General features: G+C 39.3%; 2 protein-coding genes across 2 annotated transcripts; both read right to left on the reverse strand.

Moving 5' to 3' along the window:
- Nucleotides 1-275: 275 nt before the first annotated feature.
- LOC130915077 (trophoblast glycoprotein-like) lies at nt 276-4390 on the reverse strand. The gene is made up of 2 exons (XM_057834796.1): nt 4125-4390; nt 276-4013 (listed from the first exon to the last, which is right to left on the reverse strand). Exons 1-2 carry the CDS (start codon nt 4382-4384, stop codon nt 3038-3040), a joined length of 1236 nt encoding a protein of 411 aa, XP_057690779.1. The 5' UTR covers nt 4385-4390; the 3' UTR covers nt 276-3037.
- A 420-nt stretch (nt 4391-4810) lies between these two features.
- On the reverse strand, nt 4811-11798 carry LOC130915078 (transmembrane protein 222-like). Its single transcript, XM_057834797.1, has 6 exons — nt 11633-11798; nt 11344-11428; nt 9531-9562; nt 9357-9453; nt 9143-9273; nt 4811-6163 (listed from the first exon to the last, which is right to left on the reverse strand). Exons 1-6 carry the CDS (start codon nt 11749-11751, stop codon nt 6076-6078), a joined length of 552 nt encoding a protein of 183 aa, XP_057690780.1. The 5' UTR covers nt 11752-11798; the 3' UTR covers nt 4811-6075.
- Between the last annotated feature and the right edge of the window lie 5654 nt (nt 11799-17452).

Consider the following 17452-nt stretch of genomic DNA (forward strand, 5'->3'; position numbering starts at 1 on the left):
TGAGAGGACTCATCCTTTCTGTACGTACACACACACACAGCCGAGCCGAGCCAGCAAGAGTTATTTCCAAACAAAATCTTTCATTCTGCCCTATTTTCCAAAGTATGGAAGCACTTAATCACCCGCACCTTCCATTGGAAAACAATAGCACTACCCTAACTGCAGTAGAATCTGAGTCATATCAAATCATGTGTCTGCACTCTGCAGACAATTAAAACATTTATGGCATGAGAAAGAAAAAAATACAGCAAACGCATTCATGTCATAGGTCATTCACATTTAATGCCGGTAGCTCAGAAATCTTGTAATACCTAATACAGAACCTAAACTAATCAAAATTCTATGATTTACATTACAACATGGAGTAAATGATTAGATTTTAAGATGCATGTTCTATAAATAGCTATTCTATGAAATACCGTACTTCTCATTCCACTGAGCAAATTCCATTCCACTATGTTATTGATCTAAGTAAATATACTGTCATTTGGTAAACCTGCATGATAATATACTACCACATAAACTGTATCCAAATTTTGTCCTTCACAAAGATAACAGAAGAGAAGTTATGTGTTGTGAATCTTGGCTCAGGCTGTGCCATTGGCAAGGGCGTAGGATTGGTCTCGACATTGGTAAGGACAATATAACAGCGTAACCTGCATGTAAAATTTTTGCTTGGGATGGGACCAAAGACCAAATAGATTGGGTGAACGGCCCATCTGTGTGGCCGTCTCCTGTTTGGTGGGGCTCACGCGCGGCTGGATGTGATTGGGCGCGCTCGGGTGGGGGGCCCGGTGCTGGGATTGTCAATGGGGCAGCGCAGGGTCGGTTGCCGACGGGCTTACACCCACAAGGGATTCACACGATTACTGGTTTGTAGATCACTGAGCTGATTTGTGTCCACTCCACCCCTCCAGTGACTTATCCTATAGACTCCTCCACCCTCTTACCCTTCTTTCCCTGGTCAACAGGCCCCCCACATGGTGTCAAACGGAAATACACCTTGCTGACGATAGCACCAACATATTCATAGTTAGTGTAGGTGTTCAATGTATTTCTTTTTGTTTTTAGTGTTTCTTTTCTTTCTTATCTTGTGTTTCTTTTCTTTTCTTCTGTTCCCCCATAACCCCTTCCCGTTTGCGGCTTTGTCATAATAAACGAGGTATGTTGAATGATCACAATGGGAGTATGTCATGCTCTGAATGTGAAACATTAAAACTGTTCAGGCCAACCGGACACTTAGAGTTCCATTCACCGTGTCAAACAGCTAAACAGGACAGGTTAAAAAAAAAAAAAAAGATTGGGTGAAGGCTACATTTTTCACAAATATAAACTTAATTAATTGTTTGGCTGAATCAGAGGTGCTCATTACGTCAATCACGATCGACCAGTCGATCGCAACACTAGTGTGGGTAGCTCGCGGCATCCCCCCTTATAACAACATCTTTTTTTCAAATGTACAGTATATAGTTAATTATGATTATGTGGTGTGTATGTTGTGTTGTGTACGCAACATATGTGGTTATGTAGCACCTGTATCTCTGTAAGCAGTTTCTTGCTAACGTTTTTCTGGTTGTATAATTTCCAGCAGTTCACTACATTTCTTACAGTTTAGTTAATGTTACCAGTAGAAAACACAAACAGTAGGACACTTCTCTCTATGCAGCGTCCTACTCAGGTTTCGCAAATTAGCAAGTTCAATTTTATGCTAACTCTGATACAGGTCAGACTTTCAGTACCAAAATTAGTGGTGTATTTCCCACTTCCGCTACATTAGTGTCTTTTTAAATTACTTACAGTGGCTGCTGCTGGCAGAAAAAAACTTCTAATTTCCCTCCTCTTCGAAGGGGGCGGAATAGGCAGCATGTTGTTGACATGTATTTCTGTCGGGGCTGTGTGAGTGTGAGGGTGCATGTGTATGTCGGGGGTGGGTCAAGTCATCAGCCAATCAAACGTGCGTGTGAGGGGGTAAAAATGGACCGGCACATTCAGCAAGTCAAAAGGGGTAAATGTAAGTTTAGACATTATGAAAATAATTCACTTAAAAATTGTAGGGTCTATTCTATCCTTACAACGTATGGGAAGACCATGTAAATTACCTGTATAACTGAACTCATTATAGAATATATATAGGGTGCTTAAACATTGGTGGGGACAATTTGAGCATTCTGAAAAGTTGGTCGTCTTATGTCCCTACCGTCCCTATGCAAACCTACGCCCTTGGCCATTGGAGTTGGTTTGTGCCTCCCAAATGGGGAAAAAATACATTAATGTTAGGTTATTGATGGATCTAAATTGTACGAATGTGAATGGATGTTCACTGACAGCCGACTGGCAACCTGCCCAGTGTGTAGCCAGCTTCACACTCACACTTGGATAGGCTCCGAATCAGCTGCTACCATAATTTGGACAAGCGTTACTGAAAATAATCAGATGGCTATAAATTCATACAAAAATAGCCATCTGCCCATTTTCTGTAATTCTCAGCTGACCTTGGGTGAGAGGCGGGCAACTTACAGCACTGAACTCGCCACAGCCAATCACAGGTGAAGGTAGAATTACATCCAACAACATCTACAATGAATGATCACGTCAATGAAGTTAAGAACGGGTTTTTGGAATGTTGGAGGGAACCGCAGAAAATCCACACAAGCATGGGTAGAACTTGCAAACTTACACAGGAAGACACACAGTATATATAAGAGATATGTCTTTGTAAAGGCTTAAAAAAATGATACTGCTCATGTATGTTTTCCACTGGAGTGGGAAGGCCACCCAATGCAGTGGGTGAGTGTGTGTTAAGACATAGTAAATGAATAGAAATAAAAATGAACAACAAAGAAACAAGCTTATTTTTGCATGTTTGACAATCCTACTTTTCTAAAAATGCCAGTTTACTGCAGCTAAAAAAAAATCCAGTGAGTGCCATCCAAGCACGAAGGCACTTTCAAGGTTAGATTTACTAGATTTACATGCAGAAGCTCAGAAACAAAAATTAACTGTAAACCTACTGGCACTAAACTACTAGTATTATAATCTACAGGACATTTCTGGGTTCAGAAGGAGATTTTAGAGGTTTGACCTGTGCTTCTTCTGTAACAATGCAAGTGTCATTTGGTGGTTGTTGCGACAGAGTGACTCCTAAATGTTGACGTGGCCTATTGCTGCCGTTTTGGCCCGAGAGGTGCCCCAAGCGTGGGTCCGAGTCAATCTCATATCGATACTGATATCCTTCCATGACGTCGTGACATGCATCTCTCATTTCTATGATCCACCGTTTCATGCCTTTGCGATTCAGATACAGGACAAAGAGGAAGACCATGCCCACGAAGCCCAGTACCAACCCAAGGAAGACATAGGAGGTCTGTAGGCTGAGGTCAGTAATCTCTGTTTGGATGGGAACAATGCATCCAATGGCCTTCAACCCAAGTCCTCGAAGTCGGGTGTTTGTCAATCCCTTGGGCGAGGCGCACCTCACAGAATCCACATCTACCTGAGCCCGTGAATCATTCAACCAAGCTACAAAACTCTGAATCTCACAGGTGCAGGAGTACGGATTGTTACCCAGAAGTATTCGGATGTTCCCCAGCTTCTCCAGTTCTTTGAGATCATCGGTCGCGAATGTCCTGAAAGCATTGTGCTTCAGATCGAGTGCTGCCAAGTTTGCCATGCCAGAGAAGGTTCCACTGTAGACTGCCACGAGAGAGTTGTTGCCAAGGAAGAGCTGCTGTAGATTGAGCAGGTGGGAGAACATCCCTGGAGGAAGCAGAGCGAGGTGATTCCCGGAAAGGTCTAAACGGAGAAGACCCCGGAGGTCCCCCCAACGCAGAGCTGTGGTGAGGTCTGTCAAGGCTGTGAAGTTGTAGAGTGAACAACTCAGGTTGAGCTCCTGAAGCGGACTGCCAGGGATGCTTAAAGCTTCCGGATGGATGATAGACAGCTGGTTGCCACTTAGGTCCAGGAAGCGTAGGTTGATGAGTGTGGAGAAGCTGTGCGATGCCATCTCTGTCATCCTGTGGGGACAACTCCCATTGTTAATCATTTTAAGAATTATTATAAAACATTTTCTGGTACATATTCACGGTTTGACAATTATTTTGTCTATGAATATGGCACATTCTCACCCATTATTGCTTAATATGACATGGGAAACGTTCTCCAGCTCTGTAAAAGAATTAGGTCCAATCCTCTGAATAGTATTCCCTGTGATGATGACAGTCTTTGCATATCCAGGAATTATTTGAGGCACCATCAGAAGATTCTTAGACACACATTTCAATGTGTGTGTGACAGCAAAGCAGTCGCAGCCACCGGGACACTCCGAGCACCGGGATTGGCCACAAAAAAGTAATCCCAAAAGCACACAGACTTTAGAAATACACATTGCTAAACAGAATTCAGTTTAAAATTACAAAAAAAGACAGAAGCCGGGATAAATTTGACCAGGAGAGTCTATATTATCATGCGATGGTTCCCAAAGACTAATACAATACCAGCAAAAGCACCCTAGCAGTAGTCCCTCCTCATCTGCTGCACTCTGGGAATAAAGGGTCTTGTAAATTGATGGCAGTTCTTGTAGCGCAGAATCTGCTCGATGAAAAAATGTGTAGTTCCCTTAAAGGCACAGCGGACAATCAGTGCATCCACTGGCTGTGACCTCGACTATACAATGAGGCTGGAGAGGCAATTGTTACAAGGCTAATAAGAAAAAAAACACATTCAGGACAAATCTACTACAAGTACCGATGGAAGAAAAAAAAAAAAAAAAAAAAAAAAAAAAAAAGTCAATATCACTATAAGGTGCATTAACCACTTTTTCATTTTACCTCCCTCCAAAGATTGAGATGTATATTTCTCCTGCACTCCATATTCATTAAATGTGGTACATGTTATAATAAATTTGGTCAAGCTTCCATTTTTTTTTATTAATTGCAAGCAGATTACTGTATGTACATGCAAACAGCAAAATATGTGAATTCTCTGACAGGCTTGACATTTTTTAATGAAGGTATTGTTAATATTTAATGAGCACCTGCCCGACCTTCACTAAATAACATAAATCAGTTAGCTCAAACTCAGTGTACTGTTAAATATATTTCAGTTTTCTGGAAGTATATTTATAAATCGCAACTGACATTATACGTACTATCTTAGAGTGGACGTTTAAAGATTGACAACATCCAACTACACACGGTGAGTTTGATGATAAAAATTGAACCCTGAAAAACAAGAGCAAATAAATATTTATTGTGGTAATCCACTCTTCAGCCTCCTTTGAAGAAAGACCAAATGTTGGACATAACAACATTGAAACCATCAAAGCGATTCTTAAAGACCCCATAATGACATGGTCGGTAGCTTTTCAGTGACACATGCAGAACTGTTATCAACAAAACAGAATATGCATGATAAAATTGTTTTGTCATGTATTTTTTTTATCAACAATAAAATTATGTAAAAAATAAACATGTACTAAACACAGTCATTGGCAGTGTTGGATATACCGAAATACCATCAAATGGGGAAAAAACAAAGATATAAAATCAGCATAATACAAATTTAGTGATTAATTATTTAGTGCTTCAATTGCATTAATATGTATGCAAATATTTGACCACTTACAACAAAGTTCCAGAATGTCAAAATTGAGCTATTCAGATGTGGTTGCTCAAGGCACTTTATCGTGATATTGACCCAATATGATTTAGTACTGCTTATGTTCAAATTACATTCTGGTATGAAGACAGCCTACACATTTTCCAAGCATTGAGCTACATCACAAAACAAACACAGAAGGTCAGGTATCCTCCTACGTTTTCACATTATTAAGTCTTTGGTAGTGCTTCATTCACTTACATCGCTTGAATAATTGATGAATACTTTCAGCATTAAGATTGTGATTCACATTGTTATTTCCATTTTTCATCACTATAATACAAATTATCCAGTCTGGAAACACATTCATCAAACAAAACACATGTGTAACTCATCGCTGAATCACTCCACTGAATTGTAAGAGTAAGCATGAAGTGTGTCAAAGATTGAGTGAATCAAGGAGTCTTCTGTTGGAATGTATTACGGAAGGTTGAACGTTATAACAAAAATGGCGAAGACTCCGCAGAGCATGACGAAGGGCAGCCAGGTCTTGATGAGCGCGGCCCAGCTGAAGGATACAAAGAAGAGCGTCAGAGGGCTTGTCAACTACAACTTGTATACTGTGCAAACCCTCCCTTCCCTGCTATATCGGGGAGAGACAAGGACACGGGAGGTGTATACATGGCCCTACTGTCTTTTCTCCCAGAGCCTCAATGCTAGTCGTCCTACTGTCCTTTCCCCCACCACCCAGCACAGGGAGCCCCAGCGGAGAGGTGACCTCCAGTGGTGGCACGTAGGGGAGCGCTTCTGTCAGTGATGAATTACATGACTCCCCCTGTGTTAAACAGACTCCTGTGGCGTGGGAGTGGATGTGCAGAGGCAGCACAAACTGTGACGCCAGCTTTCTCTATGTGGGTCAACAGAGAATAATGAGGGGGCGACTCTCAGCCATATGTCTGGAATGGGCAGGTGAGCAGGCTTAATACACGTGTGCAGGTTTGTTATGTAGATGCTTCGAACTAATACTGCCCGGACGGAAGATTTACATTGTGAGATAAAAACTGAGCTCAAACTTGCCAAAAATGTGGTTATTATAAATCGTACCACCAAAGTTGACCATGAATGCACATCAACCAGGTATTTTTATTTTTTCTTAAATAAAAAAGAAAAGAAAAACCTTTAAATTTCAATTATCTGTCAAACTACCACCATCATACAACTGTGGCGCAGTTGGTAGCTTGAATTGTCCTGGGACAGAAGGGTCAGCGATTTGATTCCTGGCTACCACTGCCCACTGTTGAAGTGCCCTTGTGCAAGGCATTGAACCCTAATTTGCCCAGTGCCTTGCATGGCAGCAGCACCATTGGTGTGTGAATGTGCGTGAAAAGGTAAATGTGTGCTAATGTAAAGTGCTTTGGGCATGGTAATAATGTAGATAAATGTGCTATATTAGTATTCACCATAAACCATTATTTAACCATGAAGGCATTTTTTTTTTTCGGTTAAAAAAAACATCCTCCATTTAAGACTGGTTAAAAAAATCCACACTGTATTTAATTTGAACTACAAACATTCTGGAAGAATCTTGGGAGTGATATTCTTAATTCACCTTCACTGGAAATGTTTTAAACATGCATGGTTCAACTGTTTTTTTGATTAAATACCCAAAGTTAGGGGGGTTGGTTGGCAGTATCACATTCTGAAAGAGGAAGAACGGCGATTAAAAAAAAGGTCACAGTAGTAATAACTTTATCACATTTCCAGCTTTACATGCCGTAATTGAGAAAATAAGTCTTTTCCTTAAATGTGCTAAAGTAGGTAAATTTGTGAACATAAAAAGAAACGAACAATTGAAATTAAAAAAGTAAAATTAATACTCTTTTGTCTAGCTGCGAATGTCAAATCAAAGACTGTGCTAAGGTAACCATAGCTAGTTGTACAGTGTATCACAAAAGTGAATACAGCCCTCGCATTTCTGTAGATATTTAAGTATATCTTTTCATGGGACAACACTGACAAAATGACACTTTGACACAATGAAAAGTAGTCTGTCTGCAGCTTATATAATAGAGTTAATTTATTTTCCCCTCATAGTAACTCATAATATAGCCATTAATATTCAAACCCCTGGCAACAAAAGTGAGTACACCGCATGGGAACTGCGTACATCCCTAAATGTCCAAATTGAGTACTGCTTGTCATTTTCCCTCCAAATGTCATGTGATTCGTTACAGGAGTGCTGTCAGCATTGCTGCAGAGATTGAAGCGGTGGGGTGGGGGGGTCATTCCCACCACCATGCTTGACTCCTCACCTGGTCGCTGCCACACATGGTTGAGACCATCGGAACCAAACAAATTCATCTTCATCTCATCACACCATAGGACATGGTTCCATTAATCCATGTGCTTTGTTGCCATGTCTTCAGCAAACTGTTTGCGGGCTTTCTTGTGTACAGTCTTCAGAAAAGGCTTCCTCCTGGGGTGACAGCCATGCATACCGATTTGATGTAGGGTACGGCGTATGGTCTGAGCGCTAACAGGCTGACCCCCCACCTCTTCAATCTCTGCAGCAATGCTAACAGCACTCCTGTAACGAGTCACATGACATTTTGGAGGGACAATGGCAAGCAGTACTCAATTTGGACATTTAGGGATGTACGTTGTTCCCATGCGGTGTAATCACTTTTATGGCCTGGGGTTTGGATATGAATGGCTATATTTTGAGTTATTTTGAGGGGAAAATAAATGAACTATTATATAAGCTGCACACAGACTACTTTTCATTGTGTCAAAGTGTCATTTCGTCATATGAAAAGATATACTTAAATATCTGCAGAAATGCGAGGGGTATGCTCACTTTTGTGATACACTGTATGTACAGTAATTACACAAACCCGGGCAACAATCCACTCCAAACCGAACTGGTCAGGCCATACAAATCTTTATGTCATTTTACATGCATTTGAGCTCCTAATAAAACTTCTTATCGTCTCTTTGTATACATGTATGGAGGTAAATTAAGGCAAAAAGTATTCCAATCTGAAAAAAAGAAAAGATGGGGGGGAAAGAATGTTTGAAACAATGTTTAAAGTTTGTTCTTAAATCGCTTAAAACATAAAACACTGTGTGTTTTTTTCCAGTTACAAAGTTGATATTTTAAACTTCAAAGATTAATAGGAGTGAAAAAAAATCTGTAGGTGAAAAAGAAAAATGAAACCAAAAAGTTAATATTTGTTAACAGTGAACCAAAACAAAAATGAAACCAACAAGTTAATATTTGTTAACAGTGAACCAAAACAAAAATGAAACCAACAAGTTAATATTTGTTAACAGTGAACCAAAACAGTTTAGTTATATTTATATTTGGAAGGTGAGTCTTTTAATGACCACTAATAAAGTTGACAATACGAACAGAGGCACTATAAGCCAAACGTGAATGCTTGTAAAGTGGACTGAGCGTCACCTTTTTTGGTAGTTTCAGTTCATTTGCAAGTCAACTCTGGTGGCGCTTAATTACGACTGGTACAAAGTTAAGTACAGTGCCTACCTCACATATTTGCCATAAATGAGAGACCGAACACACAAGTTGACCATGTTCCAGGAGGTGCTGTTGTCATAGCGCATAAGGTTGAGTGCCATGGCGACGTGGGAATGGCAGTTATCAAAACACAGGTTATGCTTTAAAAAGAATATAACAAGCAGTTATTCAAATTACTGTATATTGCGGCTTCTGAATATAAAAGTCCAGACTTATTTCTTACCGGCCTGCATTTGTATTCCTCAGATGCATCATGCACTGCTTTGTCCCAAGTCACAGCACCGTTGCCACAAACTTTGTCCACGTCAAGCTTCCAATACCTTATGTATGGAAATATTTCATTGACTTACAGTCAGTATAACTATCATTCTATAACCTTTTCCGATTGATGACTTACTTTGTTGGTCTCCCGAAGCCCATGTTGTCCTCCTGATCAATGGAAAACATTTTTTAAAGCTTATGAAAATGCATTTTTGTAAAAGTGGCATTTTAAACAAACAAAGCTAGAAGTTATTTAAAATCCTCAACCCTTTATCAAAGACATCATCATCGGGTCAGCTCGGCCATGCACTGCTCAACTCCAACAAACAGGGGGCCGCCCACATCAAGAGGAGCTATCACAAACAGACGCACGTAGAGAACTAACGGTGGATTTCGGTACAAAAAGTACGAAAGCTGTACCACATACAAACAGGAAGGATTGTCTCAGGAGTGATTTGTTCGAGGATTCAAGGTAATTATTATATTTTTCGTACCATGCATGCATTTTGAAACGTGCAAAAAATGGAGAAATTAGTCGCTAAGGCATTGTCATCATAGTTTGCAATATTTACGTAATATAAAAGCAACCTGCATGTTTTTTTGCCTTTAACCAAGAATCGAGACTGAAGAATTCAGGGATTTAAGCATTTATTCACAAGAATTTCAACGTAAAAAGCTCTTTGTTGTGGTAAGGCGGCGCCACAGTGAACTTAAAAACGAGCCGCACATTTGACATATTTACGTAAAACAAATGCTACCTGCACTTTTTTTGTTTTGTTTTGTTTTTGCTTTTAACCAAGAATCGAGACGGTTTTACGTCCATATCTAAAAAGAATGCAGGGATTTAAGCATTTATTCACAAGAATTTTCAACTAAGAAGCTCTTTGTCTGTGATCCCACTCAGTCAGCTTTGACGGCCTCGCCAACAATGCAGACCCCCTATTTATCGACCCAGCGCCCCGTCAATTACATTATGAAGTCTATGCCTTTATTGAGCAAGTGACTATTTTTGGTCATTAAAAACACAACAACGCTGGCATTCACAGATGTACCCAGATAGCAGACCGACGTAGAAAAGATGTTGGATCAACATTCTGCTGTTGATCTTATATCGTTGAATCAACGTCACTTATGCACCCTCAGTTAATGTTGTTTCAACGTTGAAACCTGAACATCATTTTGATTATTAATAATATTGGAACAACGCTGAATCAGTCTTATGCTTTCGATCAAAACGCCCGCTCACCCATAATTCAATGATTTTTTAAACATATTTCCCAGTCAATCATAAATCAATTATTTGTCAACATTAGTTCATCACCAATAAAACAATGTTAACCCAACCATCGCCTGACATACCATTGAACAACGTTGTTCCAACATCACTTGACGTTGAAAATTTCGATGTCAACCGTGCTGATGATTTTGACGGAAAAATAAACGTTTATTCAATGCCGGTCTGCTATCTGGGGTAAATATTATATTTGGGTCATGTTCGCCACAATATTAACAAACAAACAAATATTTGGTATACACGTTTGGACTTCAGTACATAATCCAAAATGTGGTGTCTGCATATGTTGATGCCGCGTCTAAATTATATTATTAATGATGATTTTTTTTTTTTTCCCATGTATTTTTTTTTACTAGGAATTAACGCAATGGTAAATAAAAACAAAATTAATAAAATTATCATGAATAAAAACAGAAAAACACTCGTTATGAACTCCAATAACACTCTTATATTGATTTATGGTTATTTAAAATGTCAAATTATTAAACTCATTGCCTGTCATTGACAACGATAGACGTCTATTTAATTTGAACTAAGAGTATAGGCTAACGCTAGCTGTCATCCGTGCCAGTCAAAATGGATATGGACGTCTAGCGCCGTCAATGAGTGCCCCATGAAGGGTTACTTACTGCAGGGATAGATCGATGATACATACCGAAACAAAGTAAGATCCTGCAAAATCTCTTATGATTCCCGAAGAGGTGCATATTCCCATATGACCAATGAAAGGCAGCACCCACCTGCAGCATTAAAACTGTCGTAAACATCCATTCAAACATTCTATTTGTTTAATTAATAGAAATATACAGTATTGCAAAGCAGTGAGCTGTCGATACTTCAGGTCCATGGGTCGAATGAAATAAAGCTGTTTTTTGCATTCGACGTAGCAAAACAAGCTACAATAGTTGCTAAAGCTAACAAGAGCGTGAGCGTAAGCTTCTTACGATAAAATAGGAATGGGGGTCCAGACAACACAATAGGGGTAGCGGCTGATCTTTTTGTCGTTTCGCAACATATCTCCGCGATAGTTCACCATTATGTCGACGTCGTCCGCATTTGCCATCACTGCTCGTTACTCCACCTACGTGCTGGCGACGAGTAAGGTAGAGCAGGCAATGATCGCCTCCCTGTGGACGGATCAGTCGCCCAATAATATACAGTCAACCCTCGTTTTTCGCGGGTAATGGGGACCAGAACCCGCCGCGATAAGTGAAAAACTGCGAAGAAGCAGCCCCCCCCCAAAAATAAAATTTTTATTTATTTATTATTTGTGTGTGTGTGCGTGTGTTCAATGTATTTATTCAGATTTAGCATTGGAACTAGAGATACAGTGGTACCTCGACATACGATCGCTACGACACACGATCTTTTTTGACTCACCATTTGTTTCTGCATCCGACGACATGCTCGAAATACGACGATTTACGACAGCCCGCAGTATCTTTGTTTTTCCACAAGACTTTGGATTTTCTTGTGAGAGAAATCAACATGGGATCCAACAATGTTAGTGCTGGTGGTGAAAAAAAGGAAAAAGGTGAGGCTTACTATTGAAATGAAGTTTGAAATGATAGGGAAATATGAGCGTGGTGTCCGCATCCGTAAACTGGCTCGACAATACGGCCGTAGAATGGCTACGAGCTCGGCGGTCGTCCTCTGTTCGCCAATCTTTATTAGTTAAGGTGACAAATATTATTATTGTAACATCACTAAAGAAATCGTCAGCTTTGTCAGGTTTTTAATCATTTATTTCAGAATTTGCCTTCACAACATGCCTCCTGTCCCCCGCAGCTGATGCCCAACAAAAGAACACGGAAGAGTGAAAGTAAAAACTTTAATACACTCTCTCTCTTTGTCGTCAGCCTTGCAGTGCGTTCAGGTACACCACGCAAAACACATCCGCCACATTAAAACCCGATTCGTTACATTAGTACAGGTATTATCATTATTATTACTATTATTATTCCGATTTTTATTCATAATATATTTGTTTTGCTCTTTTTAATTGCTATTTGCAAAAGTAACAGAAGTATTTATTAAGGAGTGTAGGTTTTTGGGCTGTGGAACAAATTAATGGAATTATAATGTATTTTTATGGGAAAATCCTGCTTGACATACGACCATTTCAACTTACAAACAAGGTCCTGGAACGAATTAACTTCGTATGTAGGGGTACCACTGTATATATAAGATATGTAATATATATAAGTATATATATTATATATATATTTTTTAAATATAATTATATAATTAATTATTATAATTTTATGTATATATATATATATATATATATATATATATATATATATAAATTTTTTTAATTAAATGTTTTTAAGCACTTCAAATGTAATAATTATGATTTTTTTACACGTTACTGTCCCACCAAATTATTTTTAAACAAGAATGACGCAGGAAAATGCTTGGCTTTATTAAATGCTTCATTAAGTGAGTCTACTCTAATCCGCTCAAGCTGCTCACCTACACACAATGAGTTGCCACAGCAACTGTTTATCAAGTTCAACAATGATTGACGTATGCGGCGCTTTGAAGTTTGCTTCTCTGGCAAGATCAAACATCAAACGTCTGTCAATCATCATTAACTGTCACTGTCACATTAACATCACTAACACTGCCTTACCAACAAAGAGCAGGAAGAGGGAGACTACGATATCAGCTCAGGACAGCTCATCTGTATTCTTTTTTAATTTAAAAAAAAAATCCACGGTGGACTGAGGGCATGAAGTTTGAAGCGCAAAGTAGCAAGGAAACACTGTCCAGTAATTCACAAATCATTTGGTCAATTGTGTCTTATTATTATTATTATTATTGGATGTCTATCACTGTCAATGGCAGGCAAGAAATGTAAACCTGATTTAACCGCTCCAGATGAGATTTCAGTATTTGCAACGTTAGTGGCACCAATAACATGATTTGGGCCAGGTTAAACCCCATAACTCCCCCCTATAGTTATTTCTTTTTTTTTTAAAGGGTGATTGGTTGGGTTACTTTCTTTTCCAAGGCCCATGAATTTACCATACTGTGTTATTATTTATTTCTGAGACCCGTTCATTTTTCATTCTGCTCAGTCAGCACTGAGCTTTATATTATCACTGTCAACGCTAATGAAGCTGGGTCACCTAGTTATCACACAATATATGGCACATGGGTTGCCCTAATTGTGATTTACGGTGTTCACAAATTGCCTCATAGTAAGCAAAAGCAGCTACGGATGTATGACCGAAATACCAGACAGTTCATAGCATTACCTCATCTTCATTACTGTTGTGGTAAAAAGTTTACATACAGTTGTAAAGAATATAGTGCCCTCCATAATTATTGGCACCCCTGAAAAAGATGTGTTTTTTAGCTTCTAATATGTTTTTTTTATTCAAATAATATCAGACCTTAATGGAAAAAAAAAAAAGAAAAATCCAACCTTCAATACAAGTGCATGAATGTTTGGTTGCTTTATGACTTTATTATGGCTTAACTGAAAAAGTGACCAAATCGATGGGTTAAAAATATTCATACAACAATACTAAAATTTGATTGCAAGTCGTTTTGTCATTTCCCTTTCAATTACCTGTAGGTGCTTTTGGTAGCCATCCACAAGGTCCTGATTGAAACCTTGGTCACCCCTTGTTTCATCAGCATTGTCCACATGTTCTCAATTGGGTTTAAGTCAGGACTTTGGTTAAACCTTAACTTTAGCCCGATTTATCTATTCCATTGCCACTTTGATGCGTATTTAGGGTCACTGACCTGTTGGAATAACCAACTGCCCCCAAATCCCATCCTTCGGGCTGTAAATTTTAGCCCAAGAAGAATCTGAAGGTAACCCTCCCCAGGCATGAAAATGGGTCAGGGGTTGAAAAGGTGAGAAGGGTGTGGAGGAAATATGTTCCAGTACACTGTACACCCCAACAAAATATTGAGCTCTGTCGACCCACACTGTGTTTCAGCAGGGCCGTGCAGAGACCGGTGGAGGGGCGGGTGCTCGTAGATCAAAAGGAGCACATGAACAAGTATTTAATACACCTTAAAACAACATAACTTAAATTTTAACCAGCTTTAGATAATAATTGGCTCGACTGTGACATACTTTAATTGGGAGGGGGCAACAGTGAATAGAAATCAAAACTGTCATCAACACTTTCTGGCTGTGACTCAGTCAGTCTGCCTCTTTTCTTCCTTCAACCTCTGCATCAAAACTTCCTTCCTCAACTTGTTCATCTGAGAACAAACCACATCAGATGGTCACTGAGCCACCAACAGCAGTTTTCTTAAAACTATTATTTCATTATTATCCATACTTAACAACTCTAGCACCTAATGATTAATAAAGCAATGACATAAAAATCTTATAGAAAAATAACATTGTAATTGTGTTTATAATTGTATTTAATACCCGACTATCCTTGCAAACGTGTTCTTACCAGGTCTGCTATTCACCCAGCTGATGAGGTATCCACTGTCTTTAGCAGCCTCATCTAACTCCTTTTTTTTATCCCTCAATCTCCCTTCCCTACGACGCATGTCTATGTAATGAAATATAAATATTTTTTTAAAAAAGACTCCCCGGTGGCTTTTAGTTTTAAAGCTTTCGTAATTTCTTTCTCTCTCAATAACGATTTGTGTTTTTATTATTCAATCAAATAACAAAATTACCTCTATCAAAAACAACGTTGCTTCAATCAAAATACAGTATATAGTTTTAATCCCCAAAAAGTGACTTCAAGAAAAAAAATTGTTTTTGATTGCAAAAATAAATTTGAGACAAAAAAAGCATTTGAAAACTATTTTTCTTGATTGAAACAAATTTTTCCATTCAAGTAATGTTGTTTTGCATTTGGGCCACATTTTGGCTAGGACATTTTTGTCTTTATTATTCAATCAAAGAAGTTGCTTCAAACAAAAATATATATATAAAAAGAAAAACTTTGCACATGTGTCAATCACCGTTTACCAAAGCCTGAGAGGGTTTGAGTAGACTCACTATGAAGCATTTAATAAAGCCAAGCATTTTCTTACTACTTTATTCTTGTTTAAAAATAATTCGGTGGGGCAGTAACATGTTTAAAACTTATCATAATTCTTACATTTTGAAGTGCTTGAAAACCATTCATAAATGATACTTTGGTGAAAAAAGTGAAAAAACATGTCTTATATATATATGTATCTTTTTTCCAATGTAAAATCTGAATAAATGCATTGAACACGCACAACAAAATGGGGGGGGGGGGGCGCTACTTCGCGGTTTTCACTTATTGCGGCGGGTTCTGGTCCCCATTAACCGCGAAAAACGAGGGATCCCTGTATTTCTGAAAAGCTTGAAGAAGCAGGACTCATTCCCACCACTCGTCGGGCCGGTGTTGTGCCGACACCGGCCGTCAGCTCAAATCCAAGCCGAAAATAACGCGTCTCCGGCGGACGACGGGAGCGATGTGAGGCGCCCCCTCCATCCGAGAGCATGCCGCTTAATTTGACTCAACAGTGTGTTTCTTCGTTTGTATTACCGCTAAATACACAAGCTTGACGCCAATTTAACGGGAGCTATTTTTTTCATGGGAGATTTGGCTAGCTCTGGCAGTGTTCAACGCAAGCTGCAAAGAATGGCAGTAACTTTTTTTATATCGCAAAATGTGAAAACGATTGAAACCATTACTCACCAACTTCAATCTGCTGGCAAATACAGGCAAGTGTGTATGCTGCGCTCTGGTCTGCCCCGGTGTGGATAAGGCCTGCTTTTTGTTTTCGCAGCTTTGCAATGCAACGAAAGGCTCTCCATGCACTCCATGTACAGTAAGGAGTGCGCGCGTTTGGAATAATGGAACGCAGCTTGGGCCGATGATTGGTTCTTGTCAGCGAAGCATCTAGATGGATTTGCTGACTGTGCTCTTAAGTGCTCAGTTTACGTACTAAGTTAATCACACGATGATGATAATAATAATAATAATTAAATAAAACCTCCCGAGCCCCCCCTCCTCCCAAAAATAATTTCTCCTCGGATCTACGCAATTCACGTAGGTCGCCCTTTTTGACTTCAAAACGGCGAATTTCGCCGAAAGGTGAGAGATTTTCATGCCTGCCGGCTTCCTCTTTTTCCATTTACCCTGTAAAGCACCAGTTCCATTGTGAGCAAAAGTGGTGTTCTTTGGGTTAAAGGCCTCAACTTTTCTCCTAATCATATTACCTGGCATTGTGGCCAAACAGGTTGTTTTGTCAGACCACCAGATTTTCCTTGAGGTCTCTTCTCTGTCCACCTGATTAGCGAACTTTAAACCTTAAGGTGAAGCTTTTGGACCAAGGAGCAAGCTTCCTTTTTGCATGGCAACCTCAGTCCATTACAACAGAAATCACTCTCAACTGTTGAACATTGACACCTGTATTCCAGCAGCTTCCAAGTCTTTGCTGATCTGTAAAATTTGGTGGTTCTGGTTGACTCTCCTCAATCATAATTGTCTCCGCGGGTGATCTAACCTGTATATTCTTTAAGGTAACTTACAATCAACCCGTAGGTTGGGTCTTGAGCACAGTTGGGTGTTTCAACGCAACAATAACCCCAAACACACCTTTAAAGTGGTAATAGACAGGCTAAATCATACTAGAACTAATGTTTTAGAATACTTACCAAAAGTACTGGCTTAAGTCCCATTGAGCACATGTAGAAAATGCTGAAGAAACAAGTCCATTATGTTTAATGGACTTTTTTTATGAAGTGGTCAAAGATTCAACCATAAGGTTGTCAGAAGCGTGTGGATGGCTAC

This window comes from Corythoichthys intestinalis, chromosome 4 (genome assembly GCF_030265065.1).
Source record: "Corythoichthys intestinalis isolate RoL2023-P3 chromosome 4, ASM3026506v1, whole genome shotgun sequence".
NCBI classification, from domain to species: domain Eukaryota; kingdom Metazoa; phylum Chordata; class Actinopteri; order Syngnathiformes; family Syngnathidae; genus Corythoichthys; species Corythoichthys intestinalis.